The sequence below is a fragment of the Podarcis melisellensis genome (genome assembly GCF_964234715.1).
Source record: "Podarcis melisellensis genome assembly, chromosome: 1".
Taxonomy (NCBI): domain Eukaryota; kingdom Metazoa; phylum Chordata; class Lepidosauria; order Squamata; family Lacertidae; genus Podarcis; species Podarcis melisellensis.
Genome location: NC_138528.1, coordinates 69,227,228 through 69,247,034, shown reverse-complemented (window position 1 = coordinate 69,247,034; position 19,807 = coordinate 69,227,228). Strand labels below are relative to the sequence as shown.

Sequence of the window (19,807 nt, the reverse complement as noted above, 5' to 3'; positions counted from 1 at the left end):
GCATTCTTTCGTTCGTTCATTTCAAACTATATGGAGTTTTAGATAAATCTGAGGGGGAAATGTGCTTTTATGAAGTCAATTTTTAAAGAAACACTTTGGTATTCTGAAGCAAATGTATTTATTTATCAGTATGTGTACAACTAATTTGGTATTTTCACATAATTACATTGTGTCTGTTGTAGAGAGTACAGTACATGTCAATACAGAAAACTTGTGCAGAAAAAAAATTAAACTTGAATTTGTTTCAAAGAGTTGTGCCTTCCCCCCAAAAAACATGCTTTTTTAAAAATACGTAGTCCTTACTCATTTACCATGTGGCTCCAAGATTGCTCTCTCTTCTCACTATAATTACATTCCCCTTCCTCCTTCCTGGCCCATGGGACATCTATGCATTGGACAGATATGAAAACTTTCTCAGCTGAATTTCACTACGACTGCATTCCAAGGAAGGATTCAATTGTGAAATTTCTGCAAGAAAGGTGGCTGTTCAAAATCCAGAAAGAAAAGGTGGAACCACATTCTCTGGATCTCCTGGTAGTAACTGCCACCGAAGATGGGGTAGTGCTCTTTCCAGGATGTCCACAGACCACTGAAGATCTAGTCATCAAATGTTCTCTCTGTCCATCTGCTTTCATCCACTCTCTCTTGGTAAGAAAGCCACATCAGCCACCCTGGTTTGATGGCTAAGAGGTTGCATCTCACTGGCATACCCATCTCATAACCTGACTCCTCTGGTCAGGATCAGTGCTGCCCTACACAAAACATGTAGAGCACCCCTCCATCCACCTTGGCTGAGGCAGCCTTTGGTAGGAGAATGCTACAGTTCTCAGTAGCAGCAACACACTGATCCCACCCTCGAAGGGTCTGTAAGCTCTGGTACATCTCTATGGTGGCAGCTTCTACCAGGAAATCTCGAGAGAAGACCGTTCTACATACCATGAATGGGATTTCTGGATCTTGTGGAAACTGCCACCAGCCCCACCTGGGCTTAATCTGGCTGCCTCTTAACTACCCAGAACAAATTCTACCTATCCTCTGTAAAGTTATTCTGTTCTTCCCTCTGCCAGTGAGCCTCCGTTTCAAGCAGCGGTTAGTTTACTCATTGTTCTATAGTAATGTAGTTTTAGTAGCTGTCTCCACTTTGGGGCTTGTCATTAAAAAAACTGATTCCCTTCAGGGCAGGGTAGAGCCAAGTATGTATTTCCTAGTTACCTGTTTTGAACTTGCAACGTTGCCAATTGGCTGCTGGAAAGGGAGCATAGCCCTCTCTATGGTAGCAGTTTCTATGAAATCCAGAAATTCCATTCACGGTAAGCTGAATGGTCTTTTCACACTCAGCATAAAAATGGGAAACTTAACTGTCTGCCATTCTTTTTGAAAGTCACATTGCTTGTTCCAGAGAACACACACATAATACACACACGAAATATATACTGGAATGTTGTTCCTCATTTTACTCAGATAAACAAATTTAAAAATAAATACGGATGCAAAAGAGAAATATGCTTACAAAATTTCCTCTGGTATTTTCCATTCACTTAGTGCTGCAAACTATTTTCAAAGCAGGTTTCTGTAAAGTCCAACATGGGCCACGAAATAGAGCTGAACTGATTATCAGCTTCGCTAAAGCAGATCCTTGCTAAAGGCTTGGAGAACTGGAATGACCCAAGTCCCTTATTCCTGGAACAGAAACTTATAATACAGAAGCATTTCTGCTGGCCAGGCATATCTGACATTTCAGCCCCTAGTTATTAAAGCAGGACAGTTGCCAAAAGGCAGACTTTCTAGCAGCAGAAGCCAGACAACGTAAGACAACATACACATACAATCTTTCCTGCTGCAGAACAGGTAGGCAGCAATGAAAACCCAACCAAAATTAACCCTCCCTACATCCCTCCCATTTTATAAGTGCAGCTGTTGACATTCTCCATGTACCCTACAATACAACCACACTTTGAATTAGCCATAATGGCTCTATGGAGTCACCTTCTCGAGAAGTTCCTAGCAATCTACTGGATAGTTACATCTGCATGATGTTCCAATGGACGGTCTGCCTCCTATGTTACATACATGGGACAGGAGTCATCTAATGAACTTTCACTTGCACAACAGGGCCTTCTCCCCTCTCCTTCCCCTGCACTCCTTGACATTGGCTTCTTGTGAGAATCCCCAGAACAGCTCACGGGGTAGGAGGAAGAGATCGCTCCTTCTTATAAGCTGATGTGCTTGCACAGATGGTTGTAACAGCACAACACGGAATTCCACTCTAAGGCCACAATCCTATACACATTTCTTCGGAGTTGAGTCTGGCGCTTACTCCTGAGCAGACAATACACAGGACTGCACCCGATTGCCTGCAATACTAACCACAATTTCCTGGGAGCAAACCCTGGAGCTGAGCAGTGGTCCATTGCAGGCGAGTAAGGGAGTGGCCTAATCTTGGCAACAGTGAGCTCACTGGGATGAAGCAGGGTGATCATGACCAGGCTGGAGGCGATGGCCCCTTAAGTGTGTGTGGAGCTCCCCAGCCTCATCGCCACCTTGTCCTGCCTCATCCCAATGACTGCAGTGCCAGCACTGTGCCCCCTTCCAACTTCCTTCAAGCCACTGCTGCTTCTCAGTAAACCTGCATGGGATTGGGCTGTGAAAAGCTGACATGGGAGAAAGTGACCCTTCTTGTGCCTTCAGCATCTCTTCTAAACCCAAACTCTTGTAAGGAAAAAGAGCCCTCAAAACAAGCCCGGTATGCCAACAAGCATATGCAGGGTTTCCCCCCCGTTTTTTAAAAAATGTTTGACCAGTCATTTTAGTGGTTATTTTGTACAGCTTATAGTTGTGTTTTATTGTATTCAGATTGCTGTGATATTTAACAATACAGTGCTATATAAATACTTGCGCAATAAAATAAATAAATAAGTAGTGCTTTCATAAATAATTGCAACATCAAAAGAAATTATAAAACCTGAAGTAGAAAAAGAAAAATAGGGAGACAAACTACTCATGTAATTTTAGGCCTCAGAGAAGGAGTGTTATGCCGCTTGGCATCTTCATCTCTTTGCTTTGATCCCTGGAAATCCCTTTCTTTCTGCGATTTCATTGGGCAAGTGAAGCAGGTTTTCTGAAGATGCTGTTAATTCATCTGTCAAATGATGCATATTGGTCATCTGTTTTGCTCTCCTCCACAAATCATGCCCTTGCGTTTTGGTTGCACACTTTAACTGTGAGTGCATTTTGAAAAAGTTGGCCTTGAAGTTCATGAGGAATCATGGTAAGTAAGCCTTGAGCCACAGGAAAGGCTGCCATCTTGAGCCACAGGCAAGGTGAAATGGATTGCTCATTCCACAAGTGACCTAGAAAAAGAAACCCTGTTCTTTGTTGATACAACAAAAAAGAAATAATTTGGCACACACCCACACTCAGGGCCGGGGGGAAGGGTTGGATTGGGCAGAAGCATCCTTCCACCCACCTCTATTACTTAAGTAAGCGTCCCACCTGTCTCTGCCAACTTGGTTGCAAGCATCACTCCATCAACACAGACATCACCCTTCTGACTGCCAAAGATCCTGGCGGGCAGAAGTGCCACTGGCGGAATCCCCAGCAGCAACAGCTGGTGGAAGGCTCTGCAATGGGGCATTCCAGGGGCAAAGAGGGGCTGGGCCAGCCTGGGATCAGTTGGAACCAGAGCTGGCACCATGTTTGTCAGATAGCAGCATCATGCCAGATCAGTGCCTCATCACTGTGCCAGCTCCAGGCTGGCACAGCCATTTGCTTGCCTCCCCCACTTTCCACCCGAGCCACACTAGGTAGCAGAGCTGCAAATGCAGCACTGGCCCCCTATCTCCATTGAGCCTTGCTAGGCAGTGGACAGTATTAAGATTTGCCCCTAAATTTCCCAGAAATTCCTTATCAGCCAAGAAAATCAACTAACACTTGCACACAAGGAATGGATTAAGTCACCCCTTTCACTTTATGGTTTCCTCATTACAAGAGCATGAAGGATTTTGGTCTGCAACAAGAGACCACCCAAGACAGAGGCAAAAAATAAAATAAAGCGCTAACTACTTTACGCGAATCAAATATAAAAACTGATTATCTGCTATCCTTTTAAGGGTATCTAAAACAGGCTGCCTCAACCTGACGAATGGTTAACATTGGTGAAGGTGTTAGAAGTACAGTGGGAAAATTCCCTACTGGATTACTTTATACAGGAGGAGAGGCCGAAAGAAGGCACAATGGGAAGCTATCTTGATTTAGATGCTTTGGGAGGCTATAGCAAGCAAGGGTCTAGAAACCAAGCCTTATGAGGAACAATTGAGGGAGTCGGGTATGCTTAGCTTGAATAAGAGGAGATAGCCATCTTCAAATATCTAAAGGGTTGTCATACGGAAGATGGAGCAAGCTTGTTTTCTCCTGCTCTGGAGGATAGGACCCGAACCAATGGCTTCAACTAGAAAGGAGATTCCGACTAAGAACTTTCTGGCGGTGAGAGCTGTTCAACAGTAGGATGGACTCTCTCAGCAGACTCTCCTTCCTTGGACACTTTAAAGCAGAGGTTGGAGGCCATCTGTAATGGTTGCTTTGGTTGAGATTCCTGCATCATTGCAGGGGGTTGGACTAGATGATCCTTGGGGTCCCTTCCAACTATGATTCTGTGATTCCAAGGCAGTTGGTGCTGAAGTGGCCAGGCTGATGAACTAGTGGGGGGCTACTCATTTTCCATCCAAATAAGCAGCAAATGCAAAAGATATGCAGCAGCTGGGTACGCAGCAACGGAGACAAGCCTTTGTCTTGCAAGCAGCAGTTTACCCCAGTTTCTAGAAGGAGAGATAGCCTTCCGCCTTTGATCCTCAGTGTCCCAGCAACGCTATGCCCTTCGTGTTTCGCTTCCTCAGAATGCCCATTTCGTCTGGATTTTCCTCGTTCTGCTCTTGGGGCGCAGCATTTTCGAGGTCGGAATCTAGCAGCAGCTCCTCCTGGGCCGCGGCATCTTCCATTTCACCGCAGCTCTCAGGGTAGAAGCCCTCATTCTCCGCTATCACAGCAGGGTCGTCCTCTTCGAAGTGGCAGCAGTAGCACTTCTCAGGGTCATGGCCAGCGCCACTCTGGTCGCTGAGCGTCGCGTGCTGGCCCTCCGTCTCGTGGGCTGCTGCAGGGTCACTGTTCACTATAGCGAGAGCAGACAAAACGGTTTCACTACATAAACACTCCTCATCGTCCACAAACGCCATTCTCTCTGCTATCTCTTCAGCTGAAGGCTGGCTGGGGTCAGGGTAATCCACAAGGATTGTGTCCTGTCTGCGCTTGACGCAGTCAGAGTTATCATAGACAGGATAGGTCTCCTCTGGATAACCTTAGAACATAAAATAAACTCGTCTTAGATGGAATAATCATGCCAGGCACCTTGTTTATGATATCACTGGGTCTGTTCAGCCTTACAAACACCTGAATTCCTGTAGGAAGTGACACTGATTTCAGTGGCACTTTCAAATCAGTGTGCTTGACTTGAGGCTGCAGCCAGAAGAGATCATCTAGTCGCTGAAATGTCATCAATTGCTTATGTGTTTTAGAATGAGATCTGTCCTGCATCCATACGGGACTGGTCTAGACATACTAATGGCTCCTTGCTAACCAGGATTAACAAATTGGGATTTAGTTCTTCGATTGCACACTGCCTTCCTAGAGCAAATCCCCTCTCCCTGCCATTAAGTGTGCTTCACCAACACAGGTATTAACAGTGGTTAAATCTGAGCAGTTTCTCTCAACCCCTGGATCAATTCCCGTAAGAGAGTTGGTGGGTCACAAAAACCACCTGTTTCTACCTCCATGGTAGAAACCGCCTGCCTTTCACCTGTGCAGCCACTAAATGAAGCACAGACTGGTAGAGATAAAATGAATGATACTGATCCATCTGCAGAAAGACACTGGAGTGGCAATAAGATTCTTTTTAAAGATGCCCAACACAAGACACGGTAGTCCTCTCTATGTAGACTGGGGGAGCGACTCTACAACAGCCTCAGGTGTTAGCTCAGGATGTGTGAAAATGGCAATTTTGATTTCGTTCAGTTTTCATTTTCCCAGTCTTAAATTCAGTTCTCTACAATTCCCCATCGGTATGTGTGTTTGTTTGTTTGTTTTTAAAAAATCAGCACTTGAGTCTGAAATTATCCTAACATGTACATTTCTTGTATTGAATTCTGCCCAATACACACGTTTTTGCAAAGCAGTTCCCCACAAATATTATGCATTTCTGTATGTTACGTTCACCACTATATGCATTTTTATGTAAGTGGCACCCTACCCAGCATATGCATTTTTGTTCACATTTACTTGTGTAGAGAACTGCATTGCAAAATTCAGAGAAGTGTTGATGTCAAAGGAAGTGATGCTACAGTTCGTGTATTGTTTTGGTAAGGGCAAATCAGGTAGGTTTGCCTTTAAATGCAAAAGGAATAAAGTCCCCCCCCCCCCAATCCCTAGATATTACCAAGGACCCCTCCCTGTTCCTCAGCTTTGTAGCATTGTGCTATAAGCCCTCATAAACAACAAACTACAGCTGGCTAGTCTGAGATGCTTAAGCAATCAATGGGTTCTCTCTTGTTAAGAGAGCCAGGTGCTTAGATGCCTTTGAATATTGAATGGCTTCCTGTGATAAGAAGAACAGCAGCACACTCATGCTTCCTTCATATAAATAGAAAGGTCTTCCTTACCTTCCCAGTCCTGCATATACGGAGCCTCTTCAGCTTCTTTCTCTGGGGAGATTCCATCTATGAGTTTGCCTTCTTTCATGACCTTCGTAATTTCTCGGAGCTGCTGAAGTAGCCTTTTCTCTTGATCAGTCGTGACGTTTTGGGGCCGACTATGGAACAGAATGGATGCTTTTGAATTATGGTGCTGGAGGAGACTCTTGAGAGTCCCATGGACTGCAAGAAGATCAAACCTATCCATTCTGAAGGAAATCAGCCCTGAGTGCTCACTGGAAGGACAGATCGTGAAGCTGAGGCTCCAATACTTTGGCCACCTCATGAGAAGAGGAGACTCCCTGGAAAACACCCTGATGTTGGGAAAGATGGAGGGCACAAGAAGAAGGGGACGACAGAGGACGAGATGGTTGGATAGTGTTCTCGAAGCTACCAGCATGAGTTTGACCAAACTGCAGGAAACAGTGGAAGACAGGAGTGCCTGGCGTGCTCTGGTCCGTGGGTCATGAAGAGTCGGACACAAATAAACGACTAAACAACATGGAACAGGCATTAAAAAACCCCACGACAACAGCTCAGATCTACTATTGGACATGACTGGCAATATCTGAGTGAGTTTAGAGGAATGGTTCTCTGTCCTAGTGAACAAGCATGAAAAAAGCAACCGTGCAAGCCAATTAAGATACCCTAATGTCAAATAAAAAAGACTGCTATATAGTCCCTTACTTAACCTCACCAACTGCCATGGGGAATCATAAAAAGGCCTTATTTTAAAGGCATTCACTCTATAGGTTTTTTAAAAAAAGGACAGCATACAAGGAGATGAAAGACCTAGTTGTAAGATTGAAACAGTGTAAATAATATTCTACTTTGTTGCCAATTAATATGATTCACACCATTGTTTATAAAATAAATGAAGTAGCATCAATGAGATACTACTGGTGATTTAAAATGGTATTTTTTCCCCCTGGCTGATTTACGTAATTTGTAAATCAATAATTTAAATCAATCCACCTTCAGGCACAGTTGTGGAATGTCAACTAACATCATAGCTTTTGTGGGCGAAATGAAAGGTTACAGATGCAAGGGAACTGGGGGAGGCAAGGTACCAAAAAAGCAAGCGGCTACATTTCACATGTTGACCTGAAGTAACTGATTTCTTTTGGGAATTATAGGGACAGAACTACCTAAACTGTATAGAAGTGTATTTATTTATGCTACTACAGTGGCAAGAATGTTACTTGCCCAAAAATGGAGAGAAGCAGAAGTCCCAGCGAAGGAAGAACAGATACAAAAACTTTTGGAATATGCAGAGATGGCAAAACTTACCAGAAGAATAAGAAATCACGATAACAAATGTTTTAATAAAAGAATGGAAATGGTTTATTGAATATTTACAGATAAGGCGTAAACCTTCAGTTTTATAAGAGTATATATTTAAAGTAGATGAATTAATGAGCAAATTAAGTTAATTTGGATATGCAGAAGATATTAAAAATAAATTTAAGGAACTGCAGAAAGAGGGGGAAGGAAGTCAAGTTTTGAAATGTTAAAATGGTTGTAAAATTAGTGAAATGTATAAAACCTGAAAATCATAAATATTTTTTTAAAAAAAACTTTCTTTTAAAAAAAAATATAAACAAATAAACTGGAAAAAAGGAGAGAGGAAGAAAAATGAAGTAACTGATTAAATCTTTGTCTGAATCACTATTTCTCTCTTTTAAAATTTATTTTATTTTATTTATATCCCGCCTTTCTTCCACCATGGAACCCAACCCATACATGTGGTTCCCAGTCCTGCTTAGCTTCAGTAAGTTGGGGGCCTTGTGTGTCTCCAAACCATGCCCTAAGACCATCAAAATACCGTTTGGCGATTTGTTTTATTGAGCACAGTAAAATAAATTCTTGCTACTGCGCAATAATAACACAAGAGAGCTTTATATTTATAATAGATGAACAGTATTAGTGACTAGGAAATGGATGGAAACAGTGACCTTTTGTGTTATTTTCATCTATTTGAGAAAGATCAAGTGGCTCATAATTTTTATCATCATTTTATCCCATGCTGATTAAATATCACAGAAAGAGGAAAGCATTCAAATTACTTATATATTTTTTCTCCTAAGTTAGGAAAAGGGACCGTCAGACAGCTATGGAGGGGTGGGGGAAGAATGCCTGGTTCTGGTCTTACAAATTTGTAAAGAAGAATCCAACCTATTGCTTGTGAAAGCCTTTATCAACCTGGTGCCCTCCAGGTATTTTAGACGACTGCTGCTGTCAGCTCACAACCGGCATTCTAACCAAATAAATAAAACGCATGCATCAAAGTGGGTTGGACTCTGCAACCCAATGGTTCTTCTGTATCTGTGGAGAGGTCGCTTCCAGCTGACCGGTTTATGGAGCAATCATCCCAATTGGTTTGCACAAAATTGGCTCTCTATGGAGCATCCATTCCCATTTGATTGCTCGCGGGTTCTGTGACAATGCAACAAGCAATTGTTACCCCACACTTTCCAATGCATTCCCTCTTCAACCAGGCATCTGGCTGTTTAATGTTCTATGGCCTTTTTAATGTGATTGCAGGAAGGGGGTTATTGTTCTGTTTTGTTTTATCTATTCATTCTGTGCTATCTCTTTGATTTTATCTTGTGAACCTCCCTGAGTTCTTCGGATGAAGGGCAAATAAATTATTATTATTATTATTATTATTATTATTATTATTATTATTATTATTATTATTTATTATTTCCTTACAGCAAAATGGGCCTGGAGGGAGAGCAGGTTTGTTGCACAAGAGTGCCAGATTGACTTTAATTGTCTGGAACCTAAATTTGCCAGTATATCACTGAAATCATAAAAAAAAGCAGTAGTTTGGAAGCACCCTGAATTTTCTAGGTCTCATCTTTAAGACAGTAAAAGGAATAGTACAGTAGCAACTTTGTTGAAACAATTACGCATAAGGCCTCTGGTCCTTTTGACCAGTAGGGATTTTCTCTCATTTTTTAGAATCAACACGACCCTAAATGAGGCGCATCAGTCTCTAGGAAATATATTTCCTTTTCCATTTGTCATAGCTTTTGCAGGTCTCCTCCCTTCTCCACCTACTTTTCTCCAAGTACGTAACATGTAAACCTACCTAATCAGGAACTGAACCCCTTCCTCCTATTGAAATTCTTCTGCTTTCAAGATAGCATCTCCTCTCCTAACCCTGACGGTTATCAAACTAACGTGTGCCTTTTGAAAGACTGTCACCTCCAGACAGGCAGGAAAAAAAAATCAAAGCCACTTTGTCTTTGCTATGGGTACTGGGTTGCCTAATGAGAGAGACTTTACCTCACAGGAATAGCAAGATATTGTGACGAGGCCTTTTCATATCATGTCATTGGAAAGCAGCAAGACTAGCAAAGTAAGATGCCTCTAAATAAAAGGGAAGATGCACAGTGTCGTGGCTCTGGCCTAAGGGTGAATCTTACGAAGCTGGATTGTTTAGGAATCTGCAGAACTGTTTTGCCTAGAGAAACGTTGCTGGTCTTATCAGAATTCTTTTGGCTCCTGAGCAACATTCCTTCAAAAATCTGCTTTGCTTTGAGTGACGCTTAATGGCCAATGGCAACTCTAATCCCAGACTTTATTACTGTTATAGTTTCTCTATCAGTGACCAGGCTCCTAACTAGGGCATCCAACACGGGATAGAGGCAAACACAGTGCAGCGTGGCTCACAATTTGCCTTCATGTGTTCTGTTCACTGTATGCCACATAGAAGCCATCTGAAATGTTTTACCGGTGCCATTTCTGAGTAGAACTCCACTGTTTTAGCTGAATTTTCCACCGATAACTTCAGCAACCTTATCTATGAAAAATCAAATAGCAGAGGAAACCTGTCTGCATGTGTGCTTATGGTCCACTGTTCCATTCTAAAACACAGGAAGATGTCTTTTGCTGAATCAGACCAGGAGCATAATGTTTTCATGACCATTGGTCCATCTACCTGCTTGGCAGGGGGCTGGACTCCATGGCCCTTGTGGTCTCTTCCAACTCTATGATTCTATGATTCTACCTTCAGTTTTGTCTACACCGATGACAGCAGGTTTCTCCAGACTTTCGCACTGCAATCTCTCACCTAGACACGCTGGGGACTGAACCTGTGACCTCCTGAATGCCAAGTAGATGCTCAACCACTGAGCTACATCCTCCCCCTTGGTCAGTCTCTTGTGTCAGACTGATTGGAGACTTAGCTTTAGGCGGCAATACTAAACACACTTACTTGAAAGCAAGACCTGCTGAATTCAGTGGGACTTATTTTGGCATAAATGTGCACCTATGCTTTTGGATGCCAAGCATAAGGAAAAGAGCCTTGCGATCTGTGCATCAGATGAGCAGGCAGCTGGAAGATAGGCTACAGATTAATATGATCTGCAGTGAAGGGTAGCAAATAGGCCATTCTCATCAGCATGGCAAAGACTGGGAAGAGTGAGTATCTTTAGTTCTGTATTTATAAATATTCTTAATCTAGTAGGTAGTAAGGATAGTTCAAACAAACAGTACTCAGACAAATAACTTAATTATAGACCATACAAAAGTGCCTATTTATTGCCTGATCTGGGATATTTTTTCTTTTCTTACTTAACCCATCAAGCCACTCTCTTTTTCATTTCCCATCTACTGTGAACAAATGGAATACTGCCGGAAGTTATAAATATTGGCATTCCTTCTGAAATTCCATAATGGAATTTATAGAGGTTAAGAAGGCATACAATCCATTTATGCACAACATTGTAACAGAGTTGACGTCATCTCTTTACAATCTCTGGGTGACATCCAACTAAATCATATTCAGATTAGGCCCATTGAAATGAATGGGCTTGGAGAGCCATTGTTTTAAATGGGTCTACACAGGAGTATCACCCTCTGTGTTTAATGGATTTATGAAGCTACAAAGCTGGTGAAACACCACACCAGAAATCAAGTGCATCCATATTTCTTTTAGTTTAATTCAACATGCTGAATTTAGTTTAACATAGAACTGGAAGAGGAAAGAGTTGAGCAAAAGTACCTCCAAATTATAAGATGTTTAAGAGATGCAGTTTTTTATTTGACAGCATATTTTTATTTGAAATGGTCTAATTTGCTTTACTGGGAACAGAGAAATACAAAAAGAACCCACCCTTTTTAATCTGCCGGAACAAGAGTCACTGCCACATACCTTTCACAGTTGGGTCCCACCCTATTGATTAATTTCTCCATGGCTTCTTCAGTCTCTCTCAGCTTATCTTGAAGTTGGGCAAGCTCATAGTCAGCTGCAAAATAAATGTGGTCCCCAAAGGCATCAGCGGCAGCTCTGACAATTCACTCCATTCAATCAGCATGTATTTGTTCTGAATGTGCAGCAAACAAAATGGAACTTGTTCCGAGGGAACCATGAGAGGCGACTAAGAGGGCTTTACCGGTAAACAGAACTAATGAAAATAATCTTTTTATTCTTCCCAGGCAGAATGAAAGGGAAAAGAAAATTTCCCTAAGGCTAGGAGAAGCATATATAATGCACCCAATTGCTCATAAGCAGCTACATGCAGAGTGACTGGCTGATGGTAAATGCCTCCAGACAGGAAAGGCTACGACACAGAAAACCACACAGTCTAATGACATAAGGGATGCTCAGAATAAAAGGAAAGCTAACAATTATTTTTGTTGCGAAGAAGGAGATAAAGGCTGCAACTCTATGCATAGTTTATGTGGGGTAAGCTCAATTTAGGGACGCAGGTGGCGCTGTGGGTTAAAGCCTCAGCGCCTAGGACTTGCCGATCGAAAGGTCGGCGGTTCGAATCCCTGTGGCGGGGTGTGCTCCCGCTGCTCGGTCCCAGCGCCTGCCAACCTAGCAGTTCGAAAGCACCTCCGGGTGCAAGTAGATAAATAGGGACCGCTTACCAGCGGGAAGGTAAACGGCATTTCCGTGTGCGGCTCTGGCTCACCAGATGCAGCTTTGTCACGCTGGCCACGTGACCCGGAAGTGTCTCCAGACAGCGCTGGCCCCTGACCTCTTAAGTGAGATGGGCGCACAACCCCAGAGTCTGTCAAGACTGGCCCGTAAGGGCAGGGGTACCTTTACCTTTTTAAGCTCAATTTAACAACAGTGGGATTTACTTCTGCATACACACAAAATCCAACTGTGTCAAAAGTAACAAACTCAATGGGTGATATCCAATTTCTCCCCATGGATTTCATCCCACTGATTTCAATGGGTTTACTCAGTGTGACAAACACTGACTATCACTCACTACTACTAGTAGTAATAATAGTCACATTGCCTCATCTGTCGTGCTGCTAGATTTATTTTCCAAGTGAGAGCCAATTTTGGATGCCATTTCAATTCAGTCTTGGAAATGCTACTTACTGATTTTCCTGTTTGTGTTTCCAGATGACGACGGAGGACATTTCCGCTCAACTGTTGTGGTTTTCCCCTTAGAAGAAAGCTATTAATTGGAAAGGGTTATTGTTGTGACAGAAGAGACATAGGTGTTTCTAGAAAGACATTAACAGCCTCAGCCAAAACATAAAAGGAAACCAAAGTTATGAAAACGAGTTGAGGCAAGCCATGGCTCTCTCTACCGCCACACTCCCCCTTTGCATGCCAGGTTTGAAAGCTTCCGCTTTCAATTTTAAACCAACCAAAGTTCCCTATGAAGTCCTAACTTGAGGAATTACGATTTTGTTCAAACTCTAGTTGCTGAATCTATCAGGATCAGAAACCACAGTTTGCTTTTCGTTTATGCTCACTAAGTAGAGGGTTTTTTGGTTGGTTTTCAAAAGAACCACTAACAAGTTTGATCATTACAGGGAAATACAGTTAGTTTCAAAACAGAAGCTCTTGATCTTCTCCTCCGGCATGTGACCATATGAACTAAGTATTCGTATCACCCCAATACTAGTGGAGAGAAGCAAAAGAGCCCTTAGATTTACCATGACATGTGAACTAGGTCAATGACTCACTGGTTAAGAAACTGTACTGATGCAACTTTAAGGGTGAAGTGGTATTTCTTACCTTAAAAAGAATGTACAATATGTATAAAAGGATCCCAAATCCATATATTGGGATGACTTGTCCCACAAGACCTCTTCCACTGCCGCCGCCACCTCCTCCACCTCCACCGCCGCCTCCACCTCCACCCTTGGCCTTTGCAACTGCTTCCGCAAGATGAGACCTTGGGAAATGGGTAGTGGGTGGTCTGGTTTCTGGAGACATCTGGGGATGCATTGTTGGAGGAAACTGACTGGTCTTTCCTGAAAATCAAGGTTAAAAAGATCAATTCTTAAAGGGATGTGTTGTGTTTTAAGTCCTGTTCTATCCTCTGAATATGAATCTTAGGTGGAATCTAGACACATATAAAAAACGCTATGAAAATGCTTTTTTAAAAAATGCTTTGAAACATATATCGAATTTGCCATAGCTTGCCATCGCCATCTAGTGTCACATTTATATAATGCACTTTACAACAGACTTAAAACGTTCTATTTGCAGCTATATAGAGGAGTCCTTAATAAGGTGTTCATACACCCATATTTTTTCACACGAGATTGCACATATAGCAATGACTGTTTGACATTTTAATCAATAAGTCCCCATCATCAGAAACCATACAGCAATTTTAACATATGGTAATTGACATATTAATTACTGTCAAGAATCCAATTGAATGAGCACTGGATAACAATGTATGTTGAAAGGCACAAAGTGGGAACACCTAAATAACCGGTTTGAGGAACTAATCCAGCTTCTTAGGCCTGCCTCAGGAACCCATCAATTTTGGTGGCAGCGGCAAAAAGTAGTCACAGTCTGGGGCAGGGAGAGGATGGCAGAGCCCAATGTCTTTATGGGGATGCAAACTGTCATTTGATGGGTGGAGGGGGAGCAATAGCCCCTTTCTCATCTGATCTCCACAAATCAACTAAGGAGGGGGAGCTGTGTCTCTGACTGTGTGGTGCACTTTGAGCAAACTTCACCACTTGTATGCCGCTCCTGGAGGGTGAATGCGACCTCAAGCTAAAAGAGATTAATCAAAAATGATGGGAGGTTGCTATGGCACCAAAGTTTGCCAAGATGGAACACTGCCAGCTAAGTTGACACACATACCTTGCCAGAATGAACCACACCAGTTTGTATTCTATTTTATGCAGATTTTGACAGACACTGTAATTCAAAACTGTATGGGGGCTGCAGAAAAGTCACCTGACATTTAAGGCACTACAGTGTATAGACTTAATTCCTTAACCACTGATGAACTACAATTTAGGGAAATCTTGGGGTTCCTCAGAAGCTTACTGAGCTTTTATCAAAATCCAGGAATGTCAAACGAGCACGTTAAGACAGCTGACTCACCACTACCAGTGTCCCCCTGCAATGAGTAGCTGCAGGATAGTTTCCACTGTGCTTTAAACCTTACCTTTCAGTTCAACTGGGGATCAGGGAGGTCCTGACAGGCCTGGCTAATGCTCTAGTCCACATGATGTTGCATACTCTACAGAATATTTCCCAGATGCCTCTACAAGACATTGGAGTTCCAAAACAGGTTCATATAAGTTCCTTGGTAGATATCTAGGTCTACCCTCCCACCCCACCGCCATTTTCCTGAATACACCTGGCAACAAAACCATAGCCCTACAGAGCCTGGCCTGCTATAGCTCAGGAGTCACTTTTTGCCAGGAAAACCTCCTGATTCTGCCCCATCAGTCATAAGTAAAGTTCTGCTCATTGTGACTTCAAGATTTATGAAAGTACTGCGTGCTCAGTGATTCCATGATTGCTCTGTAAAAGTTCTCCCAACTTGGCCTTCCATTTCTTTTGTGGCCCTGCATAATTCAACACCAATACTCTGATACACAGGGGAATGTGCAAAGATTTTAATTGCAGTTGTACACAAACGGCTGCTGCATGTGGCTGTACCAGATGGGTTACTAACCCACTATATGAGGAGTGAGCCAGACAAAACTAGCATCTAGACCTGCTCCATCTAGACAATACCCACCCCATTCCCCACCTCCATGCCCACTAGAGAGGTGTCAGAACTGAGTTTCAGCAAGTTCCAGCTGGGGGGGAAATCCCTGCATTTACTGTTCCTGTGTCCCCCCCCCAAAAAAAGATAAAGGTAAAGAACCCCTGGTCAGTTAAGTACAGTCAAAAGCAACTATGGGGGTGCAGCACTCATCTAGCTTTCAGACTGAGGGAGCTGGTGTTTGTCCACAGGCAGCTTTCCGGGTCATGTGGCCAGCATGACTATATTGCTTCTGGCAGAATAGAACACTGACAGAAGTCAAGGTGCACAGAAATACCTCCCCGCCACATTGATACCTATTTACTTGCACTGGCATGCTTTTGAACTGCTAGGTTGACAGAAGCTGGGACAGAGCAACAGGAGCTCACCCCTTTGTGTAGATTCGAACCGCTGACCTTCCTATCAGCAAGCCCAAGAAGTTCAGTGGTTTAGACCACAGCGCCACCTGCTCCCTTCTCCTGTGCCAATATATCATGCTTGGTCATGAAACAGGATACACATTCTATACTTTTATCCCTAACTGGGATTTACTTTATTATGCTTAGGGAATGCTACATCCATCTACTTTTATACTATCATGTGAGATATTCAGCGTGACAGAAGCTTTGTTTACTTAACTGAAACAAGAATGCTAAAAACATTATCTTCATTGCTTTAGCTCAAGAACCCTTTTGAGTCCACAGCTCCCTTGACCAACTACACTCTTTCCCTGTGGGGAAACGTGTTCTGAGCCTCAGAAGCCTGGTTATGTCACCCCTTGCCTGCAGAGTAAGCAGCCCCATACCTGTTTTTGAACACCAGCCCTTGTGGAGTGTTCCCTCAGCCTCCTCTCATCTCCTTGGAAGTCCTTTGGGCAGCCACCGCAGCCACTTTTGGTCCATGAGACACGCTCACCCCACCCCAAAGAGAGGTGCCTCCTCACACCGACCCACAGGGACCTGGGAAACAGATGCCCCCAGCCTTAGCAGCCTGATGGTGAATGTGCAGCCACCATCTTACTCACCTTGGGAGGTAGCAGTGGCAACAGCAGGAGTTGCTGGGCCTATATGGTGGAAAGGCTCCCCTTTGGCTCCAGGCACTAAACTCCCAGGCATACAGCAAGTACGAGAAAGGCCAGCACAGCACCTGTCTGCCTGCCCGACCTCCCACTTGTCTGTCCATTCCCAATAGCAAAGGCTGGCTGGGCTCCGTTACCCACTTGCTTGCTTACTCCAAGGCCACCTCAGCTCTGGGCAACCAGCACCCCCTGGCCAGCCCCAGAGGCACCATTCGCCTGTAGAGCTTGTGGCCAGAGTTGTTGCAATAAACAGCCGCACAGGTCTTTGAGGGGCAGAGACACGAGAGGGCATCAAAGGAGGGAAGGAAAGAGGGACAGAGGCCACTGTTGCCCGTGGCACCATTGACCATCATTCCAGACACCCCAGGGTGCCATGGCACACTGGTTGAAAACCCCTGCTTTAGCTGAATAAAAGGAGTGTGTTACAAACAGCGTAATTTGTAACAAAAAACCTGCAGTTTAAAAATGAGGATCCGCACCAAACTTCATGGGATATGGCCACGCCAATACTTCCCCCTTTGAATTCCAGAAAGACAGAGAGGCTTGATTCCTGCCACAGTGAGACGTGTGACTAAGTGGCAACAAATCCAACTCGGTAAATGCTTTGCACTTCCTGCAACAATTTAAAAGTACTTAATGAATGGTTTAGAGAGCAAAGCTAACATAGCTGAGATGGGGTACTTCTTTTCTGGCAATTTAAACACACCTGAAATGCTACTTCTACCATTCATTGCCTGCAGCTCTATAGTAAAAGTGCCACTTTAAAAGGTGACACGGGTGGTACGTAATGGCGTGAGAATGAATAAGGGAAGGAAGGTAAGCTCTTATCACCCCACATGTACAGTTATGCCTTCAGAAGTAAGATCAGCTACACATTAAGGAAGGCAAGAAGTTGCAGAAATACTGCAGTACTAGTGCAGATTCTTTCTGCACATGAGAAATCCTTGGTCATCATGTACAATCACAGATATCCATTAGGAAAGACACTTTAAAAATAATGCAAATGGTGACCATTTCTGCCACAAAGGCTGGCAGAAATTGAAAAAAAAGGAAAGAAATGGCAGAAAGCAGCAAAAAAATGATACAGACAGTTTAAATTATATTTTATTTCATATAAAATATCCAAAGCAATGTACCAAACATCAAAACAATTGGTGGACATGGAATTTTGAAGTTTATAAAAACAAAAACAATATGATGACTACACGATGCTGGCAAACTGATGCTTTCAAGGGATGGCTTAAAAACGAACACAATTTAAAATGCATGTCATCTTGGAAGAAAGTTTCTGTGAATTCAATGGTAAAGGCCGGGTAAGGTAAAGTCGTAATCTTAACTTTGCTAGCCACAGCTAAACCTGAAGGTATAAATAACTGCACGTCTCCTAACACTGAATACAATAACCTGAACCTCCTTCAATCAAGATATCAACTAGTCAAAAGGTGAAGTCTTTCTCTCTCTCACACACTTTTTTTATTCAGTCCTAGACTCAAGGGGCAGCTTCAGTAATAGCTTCATTGCTCTGCTGGATCAGACTAAAGGCTCATCTAGTCCAGCATCTTGTTCTCACTGTGGCAACCAAATGCCTCTGGAATGCCTTCAAACAGGACATGAGTGCAACAGCACAGTCCTTACTTGTGTTCCTTAGCAACTGATACAGTTGCACAATGGAGGCATTGAACAAATGGTCCTCCATTAATTTGTATTAAACCCCTTTCAAAGCCATCCACGTTGGTGACCATCACTACATTTTGTAGCAGCGAATTCGTAATTTAACCACGCACTGTGTGAAGAAGCACTTCCCTTTGTCTGTTCTGATGGCATTTAACACTTGGAATGCCCATTCACCCAGCTTCTTAAGCACTTTCAGCACATCGGACAGAACTTCCCAACAGCTTAGTTGTGAGAATGAACGAGGACAAGGCAGTTAGAACTGCGATTTACTTTCTTCAGTGAATGGTCCATTTCATCCCAAATAAGACCGATCTAAATTAAATGAACAAGGATCACCTTCCCGCTACATGTATCCTGAGCTTCCAGCCACCCCGCTTTCCAAAATTCCTGTGCGGAAAGAGCAGGGGAAAAGAAAAAAAGCACGTGCAAGAAAAAAAGCACGTGCAAAAAACAGTACGGGTGAACTCTGCAAAAGGGGTTGGGTGCATTTGAGTGTGCATAGGTTTGCAAATCCTTGGGGTTCCCCACCCACCCACCCACCTTCCTCTAATCTTGCGTTGTAATATCGAGAAAGCGATTTAATGCATGGGCATTTTGCACAGCAATCCCACCCAATATTACCCCCCCATTTGTGTTTCCAGGAGCTGCTACGTGGGGTGGGGGTGCAGATGTGACCCTGACATGCACATGACTCAGTCCGGCAGCCCTTGACGCACGAAGTGGCGGAAGGGGTTCGGGGCGGTCGGGGCCTTCGGGACGGCCTCTTACCCTCGGGCGCGGCGACCAGAGTAGGCGGCGCAGCGCTGGGCTCCGGCTGCCTCCAGCCCCGCGAAAGGAAGACCTTGGGCAGCAGCAGCGACACGCACAGCACCAAGCAAGAGGCCAGGGCCACCTTGCGGAACGTCGAGTACGCCATGGCTAGCCAGAAGCGCGCGCTCGCCCGCCCACCGTGGCCCGGAGCGGAACGTCGGCGTCCTTTCCCGCACGACGTCACATCCTCGCTCGCTTCCCGAAGCCGTTTGGAATGTTTTCCGGTTTTTTTGGGGGGGGGAGGGCAGGAGAAAGAGAAGGGCTGTGGTGGACATGCGCACTTCTCCCGAAGGCGCCGGCGGACGCCAGGCTGCCCACACTTGGAGGGAAGGCGAAGGGCGAAGAAGAGCAGCAGCCTCTGCCGCTTGCTGCCCTGCATATTTTACTTCAGAATTTAAGGGAGGCATGTTTTAATCTGCTTTCACTTTATCCTTGTTGTTAATTTTTTGAATGCTTTGAAACGGTCAGTTCTTCTTGTTGATCTTTTTTTAAAAACTGTTTTCCATCTCTTGCGAACTTTT

General features: G+C 43.8%; 1 protein-coding gene across 3 annotated transcripts; it reads right to left on the bottom strand.

Moving 5' to 3' along the window:
* Positions 1 to 286: 286 nt before the first annotated feature.
* On the bottom strand, positions 287 to 19,491 carry RIC3 (RIC3 acetylcholine receptor chaperone). 3 transcript variants are annotated; one of them, XR_014170313.1, is made up of 7 exons: positions 19,245 to 19,491; positions 13,738 to 13,976; positions 13,090 to 13,168; positions 11,902 to 11,995; positions 6,708 to 6,856; positions 1,511 to 5,350; positions 287 to 468 (listed from the first exon to the last, which is right to left on the bottom strand). XR_014170313.1 is itself a non-coding variant. In XM_081918580.1 (6 exons), the coding sequence occupies exons 1-6, from the start codon at positions 19,390 to 19,392 to the stop codon at positions 4,848 to 4,850; spliced, it is 1,212 nt and encodes a 403-aa protein (XP_081774706.1). In that variant the 5' UTR covers positions 19,393 to 19,491; the 3' UTR covers positions 287 to 4,847. The 3 variants fall into 3 exon arrangements, 2 of the variants coding, with proteins under 2 accessions (XP_081774706.1, XP_081774707.1); XM_081918580.1 differs by having other exon boundaries at positions 287 to 5,350; XM_081918581.1 differs by having other exon boundaries at positions 287 to 5,164; positions 19,245 to 19,490.
* Positions 19,492 to 19,807: the final 316 nt, after the last annotated feature.

Coding starts and splice junctions, on each gene's coding strand:
- RIC3 (XM_081918580.1), bottom strand. CDS start 19,392: ATGGCGTACTCGACGTTCCGCAAGGTGGCCCTGGCCTCTTGCTTGGTG. Junction 11,996..13,089: donor AAACACAAACAGGAAAATCA/GTAAGTAGCATT, acceptor TTTATTTTGCAG/CTGACTATGAGCTTGCCCAA. Junction 6,857..11,901: donor GTGGGACCCAACTGTGAAAG/GTATGTGGCAGT, acceptor TCTGTTCCATAG/TCGGCCCCAAAACGTCACGA.